The sequence below is a fragment of the Penicillium oxalicum genome, chromosome III, assembly GCF_001723175.1.
Source record: "Penicillium oxalicum strain HP7-1 chromosome III, whole genome shotgun sequence".
NCBI lineage: Eukaryota > Fungi > Ascomycota > Eurotiomycetes > Eurotiales > Aspergillaceae > Penicillium > Penicillium oxalicum.
The window spans coordinates 3,925,161-3,944,018 of NC_064652.1; the positions used below are offsets into that span (position 1 = coordinate 3,925,161).

Consider the following 18,858-nt stretch of genomic DNA (forward strand, 5'->3'; position numbering starts at 1 on the left):
GTAATCCACGGTCACCCTGGACACACGGTCACCCTGGACACCCCACCAGAAAACGCGTTAATCTACCAACCTACCAAATTCAACCAACTACTATACTACTAATTCGTGCTAAATCCTCGCATAAACTAACTAGTCAAGAGGGCAAGATCCTATTAGCCCTCTCCGATATTAAAGATAGCCGCGTCAAGTCTATTCGTGCAGTAGCGAAGCTATACGAAATTCCGTATAGTACCCTACATACGCGTGTATGTGGTGTAGTCTCTATTAATAAGAGACGCAACCCTAGCCAGAAATTAACCTAGTTAGAAGAGGATTCGCTTGCTATATAGATACTCTCTATAGATTCGCGGGGGGTAGCGCCTAGGCCCTCTACCGTTCGAGAGATAGCTAATATCCTTCTTATAGCGCGTAGAACTATCTCTCCCTTAACTATTAGCGTTAATTAGGTATTAATAATCGTTAAACGGCGCGATAAGCTTTAATCGCGCTACTCTAAGCGATATAACTACTAACGCGTATTAAACGAAGACCTAAAAGCCCTATAAGCCTAGTTTGCGACTATATAAAGAGTGATTAAGGAGAACGGGATATAACCGGAGGATATCTATAACTTTAATAAGACAGGCTTTGCGATAGGCCTTATATTATCACAGAAAGTTATTACGCGGGCAGAATACTACGGCCGGCGATTAATCTTATAGCCTAGTAATCGCGAATAGGTTACTGCGATCGAAGCAATATACGCTAATAGCTTCTCGCTACTACCCTATTATATTCAAAGCCTAGGCTTATATCGCTAGTTAGTTTAAATTAAATCTTCCTAGGGATTAGCGAATTAAAGTATCAAATAACGGCTAGACTACTAATAAGATCGGCCTTCGCTAGCTTTAAAAGCTCTTTATTCTATATACTGCTTAGCGTATACGAGGACGATTTCGGCTATTAATCCTTGACGGCTACTATTACGGTACTACAGGGTAGGTGGCTATACGTAGCCGTAGCTACCCGTAGGTAATATTAGTGCGATACTTATACCGTCCCCGGGCATACCAGAACATGCGTTCTGGTATATTTCAGTCTTTTAGACTAGTTAGTTAGCGTACCCGGGTTACTATACTTAATAGCTACAGTAGCTATCTTATACCTTAATTCGATCGAATCTGTACCGAAAATAATATTATACTACTTTGTATACCTTTATATTCGTCTTACTTACTATAGCCGCTTAATATTAGGTGCTTTGTAGTACTAAAGCGTACGTACAGTCGCTTCGTAAGCGACTTAGCCCGAATAGGCTATAATTATATCGACAAGCTTAATTTTCTTGCTAATTATCCTCGCGCGAGGATAGAAGCTTTTTAACTAAATATTATTTAAAGTAGCTTCACGGCTACTAGTATCGTACTAGTAGCTACCGACAGAGTACTTTCGAAACTTAATATATCGCTTTATACGCCTACACTACTATCAAGCCGACTAAGTAGCAGATCTAGCTAATTCACCCTAAAAACGCCTAGGATAGCAATATAGCTAGAGAAGCAAGCTTCTATACTTAAAGAGCTTCTTAAATAGCGATCGAATAGCCCGCCTACGCTATTAAAACTTATACTTAATTAGATTATTAAGGGCGCCTATCTCTTATTATATAGCGGTATATTACTAGCGCAGGATAACGCTAACCTACGCGTAGCGAATAAAAAGAAACATCAAAAGTGCACTCGATTAACTAGGCAGATTGCACACGAGGGAGGCCTAACAATCGAAGAGAGCCTATAGCTAGTCTAGCAGCTAATTTAGCTAGTAGAAGCTAATAAGGTAGTATCGCATAAAGGGCCCGATTTGCCTAATTAGCTAATACAACCGGTTAGGAGGGCTCCGCCTACCTATAGTAGATATGGCCAAGTTGGCCATAGGATTACTTTATGTAAAAATCGTATTATTTAGTTGAATTAATGGGTGTTGGTTGAGATAATCGATTTTGAAATTTTCTAATAGGGGTAGGTGTCTAGGGTGACCGTGTGTCCAGGGTGACCGTGGATTACGTTACTAGACGCCGCGGCCACCCACCTGTCGGCACGGGGAAAGCTGCGATCCGCTGTTCACGAGCGGCATCTACGGATTGAGCGGGACAGACATGAAGGCTCTTACACTTATTCTATTTGAGATGGCAGACCATATGCTCGGAGGGATTTCACTTCAGAACATCGTCTGTCAATGAGGTCAGATATCGAAGCATGCTTTGCGTAATACGCAGTTCGACCTGCCATGACTTAGCAGCCAAGACGAAAGTAGGACTAGGTTCGAATTGTTTTTCATTGTCAAAAGTTGGGTCCCCGCCCCAAGAAAAGGGCGTAAGCACAAAGCCCGGCGAATTCACAAGAATGAAAATAAAATAATTTATATACAGTATATGAAGTAAAGGAAACTCGCTTTTCCACCCAAATCTCATCATGAATCTCAATGCAGTGCTCCGAAAGATCTCGTAAGAGCCCCGGGAGAGATAATGTCGCTAGAAAGAAAACATAGCCTTGGTGGACTCATACGCTCGTTGTCCTCACGTCTAGCCGAGCGTTATGTTCCACCAAAAGAGTGACCACCATAGCATGGCCATTTTCACTTGCAAGGTGCAGAGGCGTCGCTCCACGGTGGTCTTGAATATTCACGTCGATGAATTTGGAAGCCAGTAAAAGCCTCACAATTCCGATATGACCATGCTGGGCCGCTATATGGAGAGGTGTCTGCCCATTCGCATTTTGCACATTGACATTAGCCCCATTCGAGAGAAGGAGATGCACAATACGTTCATGAGCAGAGCAGCAGGATGAATTGGGCCCAGGCTGGCTGGGTTGATCGGGTATGGAATTCGGTCGGGTCTGAGGTGGTAATGATGAGGCAGGAGAGTTCAGTTGGTTGGGGGAAGTTCCAGCGAGAACCGAGGGGAGTGCAGCATCAGCGGGAACTGTCATGGCATATTCGTCCTAAGAAACATCTGTCAGATTGCGTTGCAATGACCCTCGAAAGTCTCGGTTCACGTCCGTCCAGTCGTCGGAAAAGAGGCAGAGGCGATCTGGTCACCTCCTGGACAAGGAGACGAACGGAGATACCCCCAGCACTGATCCTGGACCGGTAACATATTCTCCACTCATCAATCAACATACCATGAAAAATGTTCCTGGATGGGTGAGAGATTCATCTTGTAATTGCCCTGACACGGTCATGAGGAGATCGAGTTCCGGTAGAGAGTGATCATTGCTGCCCGCCCAGTTATCGGCGCCGGCTGTGTCGTCGTCGTGCCACTGGGTGAACACCAACATGGAATCCCCCTCAGCATGCATCGGGCTATCGGGTTTGTCGCAAAAGCAACTCGGTTGGTTTACCAGAGGGACAATGTGAAGGAAGAACAAGAGTTAATCGAGGCGGGAGATTGTCCTATCATATGCTGAGAATGAGAAACGGCGTCGTGAGCCTTCTTCACCTTAGCCGTCACGGTTCCACTTATGATCAAACACGCCGATCGGAAAACCTTGTATTGTCAACCTGAAGCCAGATCACTGTTGATATATGGTAATCAGGAAGGACGAGAAAACACGAGGGTTGAATCATCAGCGCGAACATGCAGCGATGCCATATAGTGATACCATGCAATGTCGCTGGATGGAGGTGTTTGACCGGTGCCAGCACGTTTTGCTCACATTTTTTTAGGATATCCAGAATATTACTGCCTTCATTCCTCCACGGGATCGGCACCGGCCAGTCGCCTGCCTAAGCTTGCATGGAATTGGCCGCAGAGAGTCAAGAGCGACTTCCTAATTCATGCAATGCGACCCCAATGGACACCTGAGGGTAATTACTAGCTTCCATGCAAGACCGTGGTGAGCCACAGCAATTCACAAACTCACCAGGAGTGGACATCCTGTCTTTGTCTGGCTCTAGTTTTCCCCTGCTTCGGGTAATCTTACTTGATGGAGCATTGCTGATGCTGCATGAGGTTACGACGGGGCCGAAGTCAGTCCAGTCATATGGACCCTGAGCCGGTTGAACCGCATTTGACTACGCTCTTATGCACAGGTGCCAGAATGCATCGTCAGCGGAAATCCGGCCGGTTCCTGCAGGATCATTGAATCAATGCAATTAGTCCGATGGATTCCTCTGACTTGGCCTGAAAATTGCTGACCCATCTGAATGAAGACAAGCTGTCTTTCCGAACAATCCTCCGTGACTGGAGACTTTTGGGAGATCCATCCCACATTGACAAACCACTGAAGAGCTGTTGACGAACCAGAAAATCTTCAGGAAACGAAGGAAAAAACAAAATAAGAAGGACGATGGTCGCACCATGAATTCCTGCCGCCATCGTAAGATAAAAGTCGCCAACGTCTCGCGCACCCCTTCCCCTTGAAGGATCATCCTCCCGTCGCCATCATCATGACTTTTCCTCCCGCGCCCGCGGCCGAAGTTGGTCAGTCATGAGCGCACACATTTATCCAGGAGGAGTTGGATTGGATCCCCGAGCTGACATGGACAGGCAGACTGGACGAAGCTCGGCCTCGCCGTGACCGACATGGGTGAGTGCGAACCCTGCGAGACTTGAGCTATTGTCCCATGCGGTATCATTCCGTCAGTACCTGACGGTCGCGCCGATCATTCTTAGTCAACGGCCATGTGCAATCGACCTATTCGGTGGAAAAGGGCGAGTGGACGGCGCCCCGCTTTGTGGTTGATCCATTCATTCGCGTGCATGGGTTGGCGCCGGGCTTGAATTACGGTCAGCAGGTGTACGAGGGTCTCAAGGGTACGTGAAGAATAGGTCCCCGTTGGTCGCATTCCAATCACCATGTCTCGTCTTTGGATTCAGCCGCACCAGGACGCATGACTATTGTGGACACAGCAAGAGGAGGCACTCATTTACCCATGTTGAGAATGAACTCAGCGCAACAAAAGAATCTCCATCTCACTGACCGATCTCCTCAGCTTACCGGACTCGAAACGGCAAGATCCAGATCTTCCGGCCCGAATACCATGCTGCGCGTATGCAGCACTCGGCCGAAGTAGTGTCGATCCCTCCAGTACCTATCGAACATTTCATTACGGCGATCAACGTAGCGGTCGCGCGCAACGCAGAATGGGTCCCTCCCTACGAAAGTGGTGCGGCATTGTACATTCGGCCGGTGTTGTTTGGCTCCAGTGGTCACCTGGCCTTGACTCCTCCCACCGAGTACACCTTCTGCGTCTATGTTCATCCGTTCAGCAGCTACCATGGAGTGGCTCCCTTGCCGGCGGTGGTGATGGAACATTTTGACCGCGCTGCGCCCAAGGGCACCGGCCACGCGAAGGTCGGCGGTAACTATGCTCCCGTCATGAAGTGGTCGCAGGCCGCGTCCAAAGAAGGATTTCCTATGACTCTGCACCTGGACAGCAAAACGGGGGAGGAAATTGATGAGTTCTCTACTTCAGGCTTTATGGGTGTGCGGTTGGAGGTCCAGGACAACGAGCAAGAACGCGTTGTGCTCGTGGTCCCCAAAAGTGACAACATCATCAATAGCGTCACGTCCAACAGTTTGATGGAGATTGGAAAGAGGCTGGGCTATCAGGTTGAAAACCGCTCAGTAAGTCAACCGTCAGGCTCGAGATCCCGAGGAGCAATCCCGACTGACTCGAAATAATCAATGCAGGTCAAGTACTCGGAGTTGTCAACTTTCAGCGAAGTCATGGCGGTAGGAACGGCCGCTTGTTTAGTCCCAATCTCTTCGATCACGCATCGGTCGCGAGGTGACCATTTCGTTTACACAGAGGAGAAGAACGCAGGCCCGGTGTGCCAAAAGCTGTATGCGGAGCTGACTAGCGTCCAACGCGGAGAAAACCAGGACTATCCGGATTGGCATTTCGAGGTGAAGCAGGCCTAGATTCGTAATTTACACCAGTCCTTGGAACAGAAATTCATCAAGTTCAATTTTTTATGATTTCCACCTTCTGCACGGAGCGTCATCCCTCTACTAAGGTCAATCCTTTATTCAAGCTTCTCCCAGCTTACATACATACCTACAGTAGGTTCCATGCAAACGTTTCTGCAGAGCTTACAGTACGTTTGACCGGGTACCGTACTGTTGATCCTTCGAAGCTGGAGTTCCCTGTAATGCAGCCCAGTGTCCACCATTTATTAGGTACATACACATGTACTGTACCTCAAGTGGGCCATCGGCGCTGGGAAAAGATTAAAGCAGATACAGTAATACTATAAGTATCCAAAACCCCTGGTTGACTAGTACAGTAGCCTGCATATTTTTTTTGGACTTTGATTATTGCCCTTTGACGGCACAGCCAAGGTTCAAGACGGTTTAGCAGGAAAGCCTCGGAACAAAGATATGGTGGACACTGCAGATTCTACAGTACAGTATGAGCGTGATTCTGATTGGCCAATCGTGGTCCGATCACTGCTGACCGCTGGTATCACGAGGCCACCCGTAATTAAGGTTCTGGGTTCCTCACATTTCAGGCTTGCAGGCGGGACTAATTTGCCCCCGGTCCTCCGCTTATCCACACTCACGACGCGGCCCGTCCGTGGCAGTTTCACCTGGCAGGATCGTTTGCGCAAGCAATCCTGCGGGGGTAATAATCACGGTTCACATCTGAGAACATCCGCCTGCAGGAGAGAGCAGGAACTTTTCATCATCATGTTGTTCTCAATTGCTAATCTGAAATTTTCAAATGGGACATTCCGAAGCCAAAGAGCTAGCACATGTTCCCTTGATGTGAGACTTATGTCACTGTTGACGTCAAGTATCAGGGTGGACTTCAATCATTGCACCACCAAACATAAGTTGATGCAATGGAGGCAAGCATTTTATCCCTTCTGTAAACCAAGCGAGGTCCAAATCTATGCACAAAATGCCAAACCCTGTGGGTTAACCCCCCCATCACCGCCACACAATGCACTCGGAATTCAAAAGGAACAACACTCATCTCACTGTCGCAGACGAAGCTGGATCAGCGGCCCGTTTTTGGCCGCTGTTACATGGTCTCGAAGCTGATATTCCAGTTCGCGATGACGACCCGGTCCGTCCTTGGCCGAACCACCCCCCACTTTCTCCATTCCAGGAGCAAGTCTAAAGTCATACTTGCACAACAAATAAGCCATGGTGAGGCTGAGCTCAGTCAAGGCGAGGCCTTTACCAAGACAGCTTCGAGGACCGACGGAGAAGGGCGTGAATGCCGATCGGGCAGCTTGAACCTCTGCAGGTTCCCCGAGCCAACGTTCAGGGCGGTATTCGAATGGTTGCGGATAATATTCGGGGTTATGGTGAATGGCGTAGATGCAGGTGCCAACGTCATACCCGCGAGGAATCACATGGCCGTCAATGATAACATTGTCCTGGGCGACCTCACGCCACAAAGAGCTGCCAGCTGGAGGTGACATCCGCAAGCTCTCGTCGATGCAGGCTCGCAAATACACACAGTCTGTCAAGTTTGGCCCGAGAGTGACATCATCCGGGTTGGCAAATGCGCTACGAACCTCGTTCTTCACTCGCTCATAGACGTCGGGGTAGTGGCCAAGGTAGAAGAACATGGAGGCGATCGCAGTAGATGTGGTGTCGGAACCTGATATGGTTAGCGTGAACAGTACCGACTGAGAGAAGTTGAAGCTGTGACGATCTCAACATACCGGCCACAATGAGAGTTGTGCTTTCTGCACCAATCTCCGCAGGGGTGAACCCCTGGTTGGTCTCAGCGTCTTTGGCATCCAGCAAGAAAGAAAACACATCCTTCCTCTTCAAAGTTTTGGCAGCCATTCGCTGCTTCAACAGATCGGTGACAAAGCGAATGAACTTGTTGCGGCCTTTGATTGCATGAGGGAATAATTTTCGGTCCAGCCGACGTGTGGATAGCTCGCTAGCTTGTAACAGAACACCAGTCCTGACATTAGAGTCTTCGATACATTGGACAATGTCTCGATTCTCGGGGCTTCCGATCAAGTTGAAGCTTTCGCCAAAAACAAGCTTGGACATGATGTCGAATGTCAAGTAGTTTGCTGGGTAAAATACATTCGCTGGTCAGTTATCCTTTGCGAAGACTACTCTTCTTTCATGAATCACCAACGTCAAGGGATGCGAGAGACCTACACCACTTTCCCATGTTTTGGGGCTCGGACCAGTCACCCGCGGGCGTATCCTGGACAAGAGCCTCACAAAATGACTTGACTAGCTCCATGATGGCATCCTGAAATCCTCGAAGAGCGTTGTCTCCAAATCCTTGGCCAATGGTGCGACGCTTGCGGCCGTGTTGCTTCTTGTCAATGAGAGTCAGAGTGTTGGGAGCGCGGTGAACCATTGCCTTATAGACGGCGGATTTTTGGAATTGCTTCGTAAAAGCATAGATGTCTGACAGAAACGGATATTAGTACGGAGATTTGGATCCATCAACGGGTGTTACGTACCCTTCAAGCCAGTGTTCGTGTTGACCAAGATCCGATCCGGTGCATATCGAACAATGTCCCCTTTCCAAATACTGTCAACAAAACTTTCGAGCCCGTTTTAAAAGAAGAGGCATACTACGGACCGTATTTTTCGTGGCATTGCAGCATGTTTATGTGCACATCCCCCTTCCACGCATGATACCCACCGTAGAGATTCGTGATCTTAGCGAAGAAGGGCCCCGGGAATTTGGCAAGGGGATGAAACCAAACACGATAGACAATGATGTGTAGAACCTAAATCATCAAGTAAAAGTCAGTATTTCCCAATTTAACTCGTCGGTCGCTGGCTTTCTGAACTCACATAGGCGAGAAAAGCGAGCCCAATGCTCTCAACAATGGCAAGAACCGACACTCCACGGATCTGCTGAATTGCCCACATGGTGACAGAAAATGAAGAACTTAGACGACTTCCTGCAGTGCTATCATCAAGACTATCTAAAAGGTCTTGGTCAAGAAAGCAACATTGCCCGCGAAAAGTACCACGAGATCAAGGGGGTGGTACGTTCTGCCCCAAGGAGATTTGAATTGGTGTTAGGAAAGACAAAGTTCAACTTGCGGCTCGTTGCAATCTTTGCATTGTCATCTTCCCACTCTCGCATGATGACCTGGCCCGTTGCTCTTGAATCGCTGATCCTACAGGAATGGCTCGATTGAGCGAAAAGCATGTCAGTGCATCCATACTGGTCAGCACCGATCCAAGTCCTGACTCCGCCCGTGCACGTCAGCCTCGCGCCCGCGGATGTCTGTCGCATCATCATGCAGGGTCAGCCGCTAGTCTTATTTCTGGTTTTCTAACTCCTAAAAGACGCTTAAGCCAACGACGTATGATAATATGCTAGTCATCTTCCATTCACGTGGGGCGAGACTCAGGCAAAAGACCATATGGAAGCTCTCAGCTGCAGAGAAGATGATGGGGTGGGTCACTGCCGGAACTCATGAAGGGCGACCAAGCTCACGCAACATGGCATCAGAATCAGCGTGTAGAAGAGGAATATAGATGACAACAGATTCGATCCTCGATCCAACGGATTTATTCTAATCAACAATGCCCACGGTGGTGTGACATTCTCACAATGGTATCCGTCACAATGCAGCCCCAGATCGAGCAACAATTAGCATATTTGCTCCTGGTGGAGCTGCTAGCGTAAGTGAGCCTTGGTTGACATCCACAACGGGATTTGTTAGTCCTGACCATTCTACTAAATTATCTTTGAAACACTGTAGACATCAATTCGCTTCGCCGGTCCAATGGTCAGTCCCCTTCTAGTTGAGGATACCACGAGAGTGCCAGGTCGCTCATTATTGTTTATAGGATTGCCACACAGGATGTCCTTCTCAGGGACTTCAACGTCGAGCGATTTATTGAAATTGGACCAGCAGATACCCTCACTGGAATGCTCAAGAAGACGGTATCACTGCATTTCAAATCCCATGATGCTGCGCGTCACATGACACGGCGCTTTCTGTCGTATGCGCAAAATGCCCAAGAAATCCACTACCTTCTTGCATCGGCACCAGCGGGTGCAGCGGAAGGTCAGAAGAACGTCAGTTCAGCAACCAAATCGAAGGCTACCGCTTCGCCGCCAACCACAGCGCAAGCGACTGTGGCTGTGACTCAACAGAGCAGTGCACCGGAGACAGCGGTGTCGGCCAGTACATCGCTCCAAGTAACGAATGTCGCCCCAATCTCCGACGTTCCAACTCCAGCCAGGGAAATTCTCTTGGCCATTGTAGGCAGCAAGCTGCGAAAGTACCATAATGAAGTGCCTGCGCAGCAGAGTATCAAGGCTCTCGCTAGTGGTATGTCAGCCATTCCCTCACAAATCGTAATCATCATACTTACTATATGTGTCCAGGTCGATCAACAATGGAGAATGAGATCGTAGGAGATCTCGACGCAGAATTTGGAAGTCTCCCCGAAAAGCCAGAAGATATTTCCCTCGAGCAACTCGCTGGTATGCTCGAGTCCGGACCTGCGTTTTCGGGTCAATTGCGAAAGATGTCCACCGGTCTGGTCTCAAAATTCTTTGCACAAAAGCTCCCGGCGGGATTCGCCAGTGGAGACGTTCGCGATTACCTGCAGACTCTCGATGGGGTCTCGGCGAGGGCCGCCAAAACGCGGTCCTTCTTCGAGCGAGCACAACACAAAGCGCTTCAAGACTAGGGAGTACCAAGGAAGCAGAGTCATTCTTTGATAATGTTGTTCAAGAATATGCAAAGGACAGCGGAATTGATGTATCAACTCCTGCTCAAGGAACAAAAACCGCAGTGGCTGTTGCAGCCCCGGTAGACAGCGCTGCTTTAGGAGCTGTCATCAAAGACCAGGACAAACTGAAAGCATCCCTGATGGAATTGTACGCGCGGCTCTTGGGCAAAAACTTGCGCCAAGACGCCCAAGAGGCACTCAAAGCTCATTTGGCAACCGCTGAACTCCAAAACCAACTGGACGACATCACCGCTGAGGTGGGCGACTTCTTCTTGGCTGGTATTCGTCCTCTCTGGTCGGCCGCTAAGGTTCGACGTTTCCACTCAAGCTGGAACTGGGTTTTGCAAGATGCCCTTGACCTCTATCACAGAGTGTTGCGGGGTGATTTCCCCGACGCCAACTTCGCAAAATATACCAATGCCATTGCAAACAGGTCCAGTCCTCGTCTGCTCCGCATGATGGAATATCTTGCGAATAGTGAGTCGTCTATCTGGGCCTCACGAGCTCCCGAGGCTAAAGCCGCCATGAATCGTCTGCTCAGTAGGTGCCAGACGACCCGGGAACCAATATTTGAGCCTCTGGCCGCCAACTTCGACGCTTTCATCAAGGGTCCTAGCACAGAGGTAGACGAGGATGGGAATATCAAGTACTTGGAGATTCCCCGTGGTGACACACCTCTTATCGCCCCAATCACGATCGCCACTCGCATTCAGTCATCTTGGAAAATCGACCAGCGGTTAACGACAATGTACCGCGACCAAGTGCAATCGTCGTGGACTGAAGGAGTCACATTTCGTAACAAGTACGTTTTGATGACAGGTGTGAGTCCTGGATCGATCAATGCCGAGGTTCTCAAAGGGCTTCTGAGTGGAGGTGCGAAAGTGGTGGTCACCACTAGCAGCTACTCCTCGGCCACTTCTCGCTTTTATCAAAACGTATATGTCGAGTGTGGCGCACGGGGTTCTGAGCTTATTGTTGCTCCATTCAATCAGGGCAGCCAGCAAGATTTAGATGGTCTCGTGGAGTTCATCTTCTCAGATACTGGTCTTGGCTGGGACTTGGACCATGTGATTCCTTTTGCCGCCATTTCAGAGGCAGGCCGTGAGATCGATGGTATTGATTCCCGCTCAGAGCTCGCTCATCGAATCATGCTCACCAATACATTGCGTCTGCTGGGTGCAATCAAGAAGAAGAAGCAGGCGCGTGGATATCGCACACGCCCCACTCAAGTGATTCTCCCTCTGTCTCCCAATCATGGTGCCTTCGGTAATGACGGCCTGTACGGCGAGTCAAAGATTGCCCTCGAAACTTTGTTTGAAAAGTGGCATTCTGAGAGTTGGTCTGCGTACCTGTCCATTTGTGGTGCGGTCATTGGGTGGACTCGAGGTACTGGTCTCATGGCGGACAACAACGTCGTTGCTGCAGGCATTGAGCGCCACGGTGTGCAAACCTTCTCAACAACTGAGATGGCCGCGTATATCCTCGTTCTACTTACCCGAAAATTCGCCAGCCAATGCAACATTCAGCCTCTTTACGCCGATCTTACCGGAGGATTGAACACTATGGAGAACCTCAAGGCAACTTTGGACCAAATTCGCCGAGCCATACATGATCAAAGCACCCTCAGACGAAACTTGGCAAAAGAAAGAGAGGCGGAGGAGAAACTCATGGCACTCCGCCAGCCAGTCGCGGAAGAAACGTCAGCTCAGCCTCCCCTCGCAAACATTCCGTTCACATTTCCGAAGCTTCCAAATGAAAAGACTGAAATCGAACCGCTTCGGGAAAGACTTCTCGGGATGGCGAATCTCGATCGTGTTGTTGTCGTCACTGGTTTCTCAGAAGTTGGGCCATTTGGAAATGCTCGCACCCGATGGCAAATGGAATCTACAGGTCGTCTCTCGCTGGAAGGATGCGTTGAAATGGCGTGGATGATGGGACTCATCAAACATCACAACGGCATACTGGATGGCAAGCATTACACTGGATGGGTTGATGCTAAGACGCAAAAACCCGTGCAAGATCTCGATGTCAAAGCTCGTTATGAAGAACACATTCTTTCACACACGGGCATCCGCTTAGTGGACACAAGCCTAGACTCCCATGAGCCCGGCAAGCGACCTCTCTTACAAGAGATTGTGCTAGAGGAAGATTTACCGCCGTTCGAGGTCTCCCCGGAAGTCGCACAACAGCTTGTGCACGAGCACGGGGAGGCACGCGTTGACTTTTTGCCGCACGGTGAGCGATGTGTGGTGAGTCTGAAAAAGGGTGCCGTTTTGATGGTTCCCAAAGCCTTGAACTACAGCCATGCTGTTGCAGGATTAGTCCCAACCGGTTGGGATGCACGCACGTATGGCATCCCCGACGACATCGTGAGCCAAGTCGACCGAGGAACCCTTTTCACCCTGGTCAGCACAGTCGAGGCGCTCATCGCATCCGGTATTACCGACCCGTACGAATTGTATCAGTATATCCATGTTTCTGAATTTGGAAATTGCATCGGCTCCGGTGTCGGCGGAATGCAGTCTTTAAAGAAGATGTTCCAAGATCGATATCTCGATAAAGAGGTTCAGAAAGATATTCTCCAGGAAACCTTCATCAACACTACCGCAGCCTGGGTCAACATGCTTTTACTGTCTTCCTCGGGACCCATTCGGACAGCAGTTGGTGCATGTGCGACCTCTGTCGAATCCCTGGAGACAGGGTACGAGACCATTGCCACTGGCCGGGCCAAGATATGTCTGGTGGGAGGGTATGACGATATGACCCAGACCATCGCGGAAGAATTTGCCAACATGAAGGCCACTACCGATGCGGCTGGAGAAGCAAAGAAAGGCCGACTTCCTCACGAAATGTCTCGTCCTTCTGCGGAGAGCCGCAGTGGCTTTGTCGAAGCTCAGGGAAGCGGCATTCAGGTTATCACCTCCGCCCAGTTGGCACTGAGCCTCGGTTTGCCAATCCAGGGCATCATCGCTTGGGTAGGCACCGCCAGCGACAAGATCGGTCGGTCTGTGCCAGCTCCAGGACAAGGAATCCTCACCAATGCCCGCGAGCAACCCGCCAGCCGATTCCCATCGCCGCTTCTCGATTTGCAATACCGCAAACGTCGCCTCGCAGCTCGCTTTGTGCAAATTCAAGAGTCGATCGACCTGGAAATTGAGAGCATGAGCGCACAGCTTAGCAACGGGGAAGGCGTCATTCCCAATGCTCACATGGAAGAGTACGAGCATCATTTGAATTTCGTACGGCAAGAAGCCGAACGCCAACGCAAGGAAGCCTTGGACATGTTCGGCAATGATTTCTGGAAGAACCAAAGTTCAATTTCGCCAATCCGCGGCGCGCTCGCGGTCTTCGGACTAACTATTGGTCGGTCGCCCTTTGTTCTTTGAACATAATCTAGATCCCTTCACTTATTGCGCAAGTGTACTAACTGCGACGGTTTTAGATGATCTTGACTTCGTCACTATGCATGGTACTAGCACCGTGATGAATGATAAGAACGAACCAGCCGTCCTTGAATCACAGATGAAACATCTCGGCCGCACGCCAGGCAATCCGTTTTTTGCCATTTCGCAAAAGTATCTAACTGGACACCCCAAGGGCGCTGCGGGAGCATGGATGCTCAACGGTGGTCTGCAGGTGCTAGACAGTGGATTGATTCCTGGGAACCGGAACCTCGATAGTGTGGACGATCGTCTCGAGAGGAATGAGTACATCGTCTATCCCAACCACAGCATTCAGACGGGTGGTCTCAAAGCCTTCTCACTCACTTCCTTCGGCTTTGGTCAGAAGGGCGCTCAGGCAATTGTGGTGCATCCGCGGTATCTGTATGCAATGTTGGAAGCGAAGGAGTACGAAGAATACCGTGCGAAGCGCTTGACGCGTTATCGGAAGGCGTTCCGCTTTTTCCACCACGGTCTCGTGACCAACACGATGTTTGTCCCGAAGACCGACGCGCCATATTCACCCGCACAACAGAACGCAATTTTGTTGAATCCAACAGCTCGAGCGACAGCGTCCTCGGGCTCGATGCCTCGGTATTCATTCAAGTCATGATTGTGAAATGAAGGTTACGCAATTTGCAGCTTTTGTCAGTCTTTTCTTCGATCATTGTATCGAGTGTTCTTTACGCAGTGAAAGATTGGAACAGGAATTCTTAAGTTTTTGGTGTTGGTCTACCAGTGGGCTTTGTAATACAAATATGTGTAACGTAATTCCCGGTCGGGCGGGCTACCCGGTCGAGCGGGCCACCCTCTCTAAAATCGCGTCTTCCTACTATCCTACCTAATTCAACCACCTACTATGCCACCAATTCGTACTGAATCCTCGCAGAAATTGGCTAATCAGGAGGGCAGGATCCTCTCAGCCCTTGATGATATTAAAAATAGCCGTATCAAATCTATTCGCGTAGTAGCGTGTTACGGACCTCAAAGAAGCGCGGGGGCCGCAGTTATTTGAGTAACGACTGAGGACCAATCATTCTACGGACACTAGGGAATAGCGTTGTCACGTGCGTTTCGGTATACTTGGGCGTGCCCCGAGGGACCCAAGGAGGAGACATTCAGGGCAGGCACCAGAAGCAGCCTACAGCTAACCGACACAAACGACACCCTCTTACTCTATGAGATGGTTAGCGCGACGCAGGAAACGGCCGCCATTTTACTAGCACCGGAATTACACTACAAGTGCGAGTGACTAGTAACTTATCACGTGACTATATCCTATCGGTGATAGGATGGACTTATCGGTAATGAGTCCTAGCGTATTAGTAATAAGTCTCGACTTATCAGTAATAGGAAGGACTAGATATATAAGGACACTCTTTTTAATATTATGTATTTAGTTCTTCGCGATTAATTGCATATTGTTACTTGGTTACTACCTTGAAGCACTTTGCACTCTACGGTTTAACTCTAAGACAAACCTAACCTACAGGTAGGGGATTTACTTAGTAGTAACACTTAGTGATTAACCTACTTGGCGCGCACCTCTAGCACGTCTTGCAAGACACTTAACAGGATTCAACCTACAGTAAGGCTTTATAAAGCAACGGTACGATTAAGAGACTAGGTCTTAGGATTAGAAGTTAGGATAGTAGGCAAGTATCGGCCTAGGACGTTCTAACTCATAGTGACTAGTCGGCACCGCGTAATATATTGATCGCCCTATCTTTAGACCGTGAAGCATAGTTATCATAGCAGGTAACGATAGTACCCCGAAAGGAAAAACTCCTACTCGAACCACGAAACCGAACCCGACTCAGACGACGAACGTGATATAGAGATTCAGAATCTCAAAACTATCGTCGGATAACTTCGAGAATACCTTGATTAATTAGGCGCGAACTATAACGTCTATTCGAAGCGTGAAGGACTACTTAGAGTAACTCTATGCTTAAGTCGTCGCTTTAGCCCTAGCAACTACCGTTAGAGTACCTAAGCTCCCGAAGGCTAAGACCTTCGATAGTAACAGACAGAAATTGCGAGGATTCCTAATATAGATAGATATCTATATCGACGTTAACAAAGGACGCCTGTTAGCGAAGGTAGCAAGGTCATTTTCGTGTTAGCCTACCTACGAGGACAGGTATAGGACTAGCTCGAACTATATATCCGCGAGTACTACGAAAAAGATAGCGATAAATAGAATACGACCACGTAATTAATCTTTAGTAGCTATACTACGTTTCGATAGCATCTCGAACGAACTTTTTGATATTGATACTAAGAAGATAGCTAAACGCAAATTAAAACGAATTCGACAAACTAGATTAGTATCCGCCTACACGGCCGAGTTTATATAACTTATAGCGATACTATAATAGGAAGACTACGCTTTGATTCCGTACTACGACTACGGACTTAAACCCTATATTAAGGACGAGCTTACGCGGATCGATGACTAGATACTATAGAAAAACTTATCGACGTAGTAGTACGAATCGATAATCGCCTATACGATCGACAATAGAAAAAAGGGAAATTAAAGGATAGCGCCGAGGCACTAGCCGACTATTACACTATCGGTACGACAAACGACTAAACAGACCTATAAGGGATAGCGACCCCTATAGACTAAAGCTAATAGAGCTCGACGTAGCGAGACTCCTAAGCAATAAAGAGAAACGACGAAGAGATAATAACTTATGCTTTGAATATAGAAAAGCAGGGTATAGGGCGCGTAAGTACAAGGAAAAGCAACAATATAAAGCTATAGGCGCGTAAGCGTAGCGAAAGACGTAATAACGCAAGGCTACAACAAATAAGGGCAACCTAGGACGATTAGGTTCCGCCTTAGTAGCTACGAGCTACCGACGATAGCTCTAAGACACCACTATATAACGGTAAGAAGGTACGTATCGCTACTACCCGCGAAGGGGACTAGGCGAGTACGGAACTAAACTAAGAAGGGTAAAATCTTAGACACCTTCGACGACTACGAAGAACGGGCGGAAGTAATACGACAAATCACAAGGATATAACCCCCAGAACCTTCGTAGACGATATAGTTTACCGCGGCCTAATTAGCGCAGAGCACGCGACGGAAGAATTTCCGAAATAGATTAGGAGAATATCGAGAGTCAAGGGTGGACCTAGTACGGCCTATAGGACCCTACCGACTCCTAGGAGTTATCCTACGAAACCTAGGAAGGAGCGGGACGGACCCCGGGAATACTAAGCGAGAACCTAGGAACTCTAGAAATCCTAGAAACCACCGTAACTCCTAGGGAAGGATACTACTATATAGCCTTAGAAAGGAAACCCCTAAGAGAATACAGAACAATATCTATATAACAACCTAAGGTGTGCATGCAGAGGATACGCACGATACCCTTAGTACGATCTCAGAGCCGTAGTGGGTTGTTACGACGATGGACTAGGTACACGTATTAGGGAAGGTCGAGAGAGCCTCGAACCTAGACCTCTATAATAGGAAAAGAAACCTAACTAGAAACTAGAATACGCAGGAGTCTGGTTTGGAAAAAGAAAACTACGCGACGAATAGCGGTAACTCGTAGCGATAGCCTAGGGACGATATATAAGGATTACGGCTAATATCATACTCAGATCAACTATAGTAATAATCGACTCGGGAGTAGCTAGTAACTTATAGATCCTAGGTACAAGAACCGCTATCAGATAAAGGACAAGAAAAACCCTAGGTCGTGCTAATTATCGGACTTAACGGAGAAAGTCTTAGACTAGGGATTACCTACGAAAGCGGACCCCTACTAATAGTTATTAGAGACCACTTCGAAATTATTAACTTCGACGTGACCCTACTAGGATAGTACGATATCGTTTTGGGCGTTCCTTGGTTAAGGAAGTATAACCCCGATATTAACTAGTAAACTAATAACCTACTCTTTAGGTGTAACTGTCGAGTCACGAGCGAGAAATAGACCGGAAGGAAACAGAACACGCGACGATACTTAGCTATGGGGTGGCAGGTGCTTATGAGAACCCTTACGAAGGCGAACTTAAGAGGAGTTTTCGGCTAGGAGGCAGGCCTAACAGAAACACGATCGATCACGAGACATCGCGACGGTTGAGTAAGGAAGCAATATGACCGACTAGGAACTAGAGGAATATGTCCTCGTTCACGACGTAGTAATAGCTCTATGCGCTACGGAAGCGCTAGAAGAAGAATACAAAATACTAGCGGAATATGCGGAATTCTAAGACGTGTTTACGCTACTAAGGGATAGTAAGCTACTAGAGTATGGTCCGTTCGACCATGAGATAAAGATTAAGGACGGCGAGGAACTAAAGTTTATGCCGATCTACCTACTATCGCAGAAAGAGTTAGCGATACTAGAAGAATATATTAAGGATAACCTTAAGAAGGGAATATTTAACACTCGAAATCTTTAGCAGGATATCTAATCCTGTTTGTACCGAAGAAAGGAGGGGAACTTAGAATATACGTTAACTACCGATAGCTTAACGATATTACGATTAAGGACCGGCACCTGTTGCCGTTAATTAACGAAATCCAAGATATTATTCAAGGAGCGAAATATTTTAGCAAGTACGATATTACTAACGCGTATAATTAACTCCGAATCAAGGAAGGAGATAAGTAGAAGACGGCGTTTAGAACTAAATACGGGCACTACGAGTACAAGGTTATGCTGTTTGGTCTTACTAACGCACCCGTATTATTTCAACGGTTTATCTTCTAT

At 48.2% G+C, this 18,858-nt stretch overlaps 4 protein-coding genes across 4 annotated transcripts; 2 read left to right on the forward strand and 2 right to left on the reverse strand.

The window, feature by feature from the left end:
• Positions 1-2,537: 2,537 nt before the first annotated feature.
• POX_c04747 (uncharacterized protein) lies at positions 2,538-3,335 on the reverse strand (the record flags this gene model as incomplete). The annotated part of the gene is made up of 2 exons (XM_050113608.1): positions 2,538-2,978; positions 3,159-3,335. 2 exons carry the CDS (start codon positions 3,333-3,335, stop codon positions 2,538-2,540), a joined length of 618 nt encoding a protein of 205 aa, XP_049971164.1.
• A 1,090-nt stretch (positions 3,336-4,425) lies between these two features.
• Positions 4,426-5,903, forward strand: POX_c04748 (Aminotransferase atnJ; the record flags this gene model as incomplete). Its single annotated transcript, XM_050113609.1, has 5 exons — positions 4,426-4,459; positions 4,530-4,565; positions 4,652-4,792; positions 4,972-5,606; positions 5,673-5,903. 5 exons carry the CDS (start codon positions 4,426-4,428, stop codon positions 5,901-5,903), a joined length of 1,077 nt encoding a protein of 358 aa, XP_049971165.1.
• A 1,058-nt stretch (positions 5,904-6,961) lies between these two features.
• Positions 6,962-8,849, reverse strand: POX_c04749 (Cytochrome monooxygenase AKT7; the record flags this gene model as incomplete). The annotated part of the gene is made up of 6 exons (XM_050113610.1): positions 6,962-7,596; positions 7,661-8,026; positions 8,118-8,375; positions 8,432-8,491; positions 8,554-8,704; positions 8,772-8,849. The coding sequence occupies 6 exons, from the start codon at positions 8,847-8,849 to the stop codon at positions 6,962-6,964; spliced, it is 1,548 nt and encodes a 515-aa protein (XP_049971166.1).
• A 694-nt stretch (positions 8,850-9,543) lies between these two features.
• POX_c04750 (Fatty acid synthase subunit alpha) lies at positions 9,544-14,729 on the forward strand (the record flags this gene model as incomplete). The annotated part of the gene is made up of 6 exons (XM_050113611.1): positions 9,544-9,614; positions 9,695-9,721; positions 9,783-10,270; positions 10,327-10,425; positions 10,470-14,039; positions 14,119-14,729. 6 exons carry the CDS (start codon positions 9,544-9,546, stop codon positions 14,727-14,729), a joined length of 4,866 nt encoding a protein of 1,621 aa, XP_049971167.1.
• Between the last annotated feature and the right edge of the window lie 4,129 nt (positions 14,730-18,858).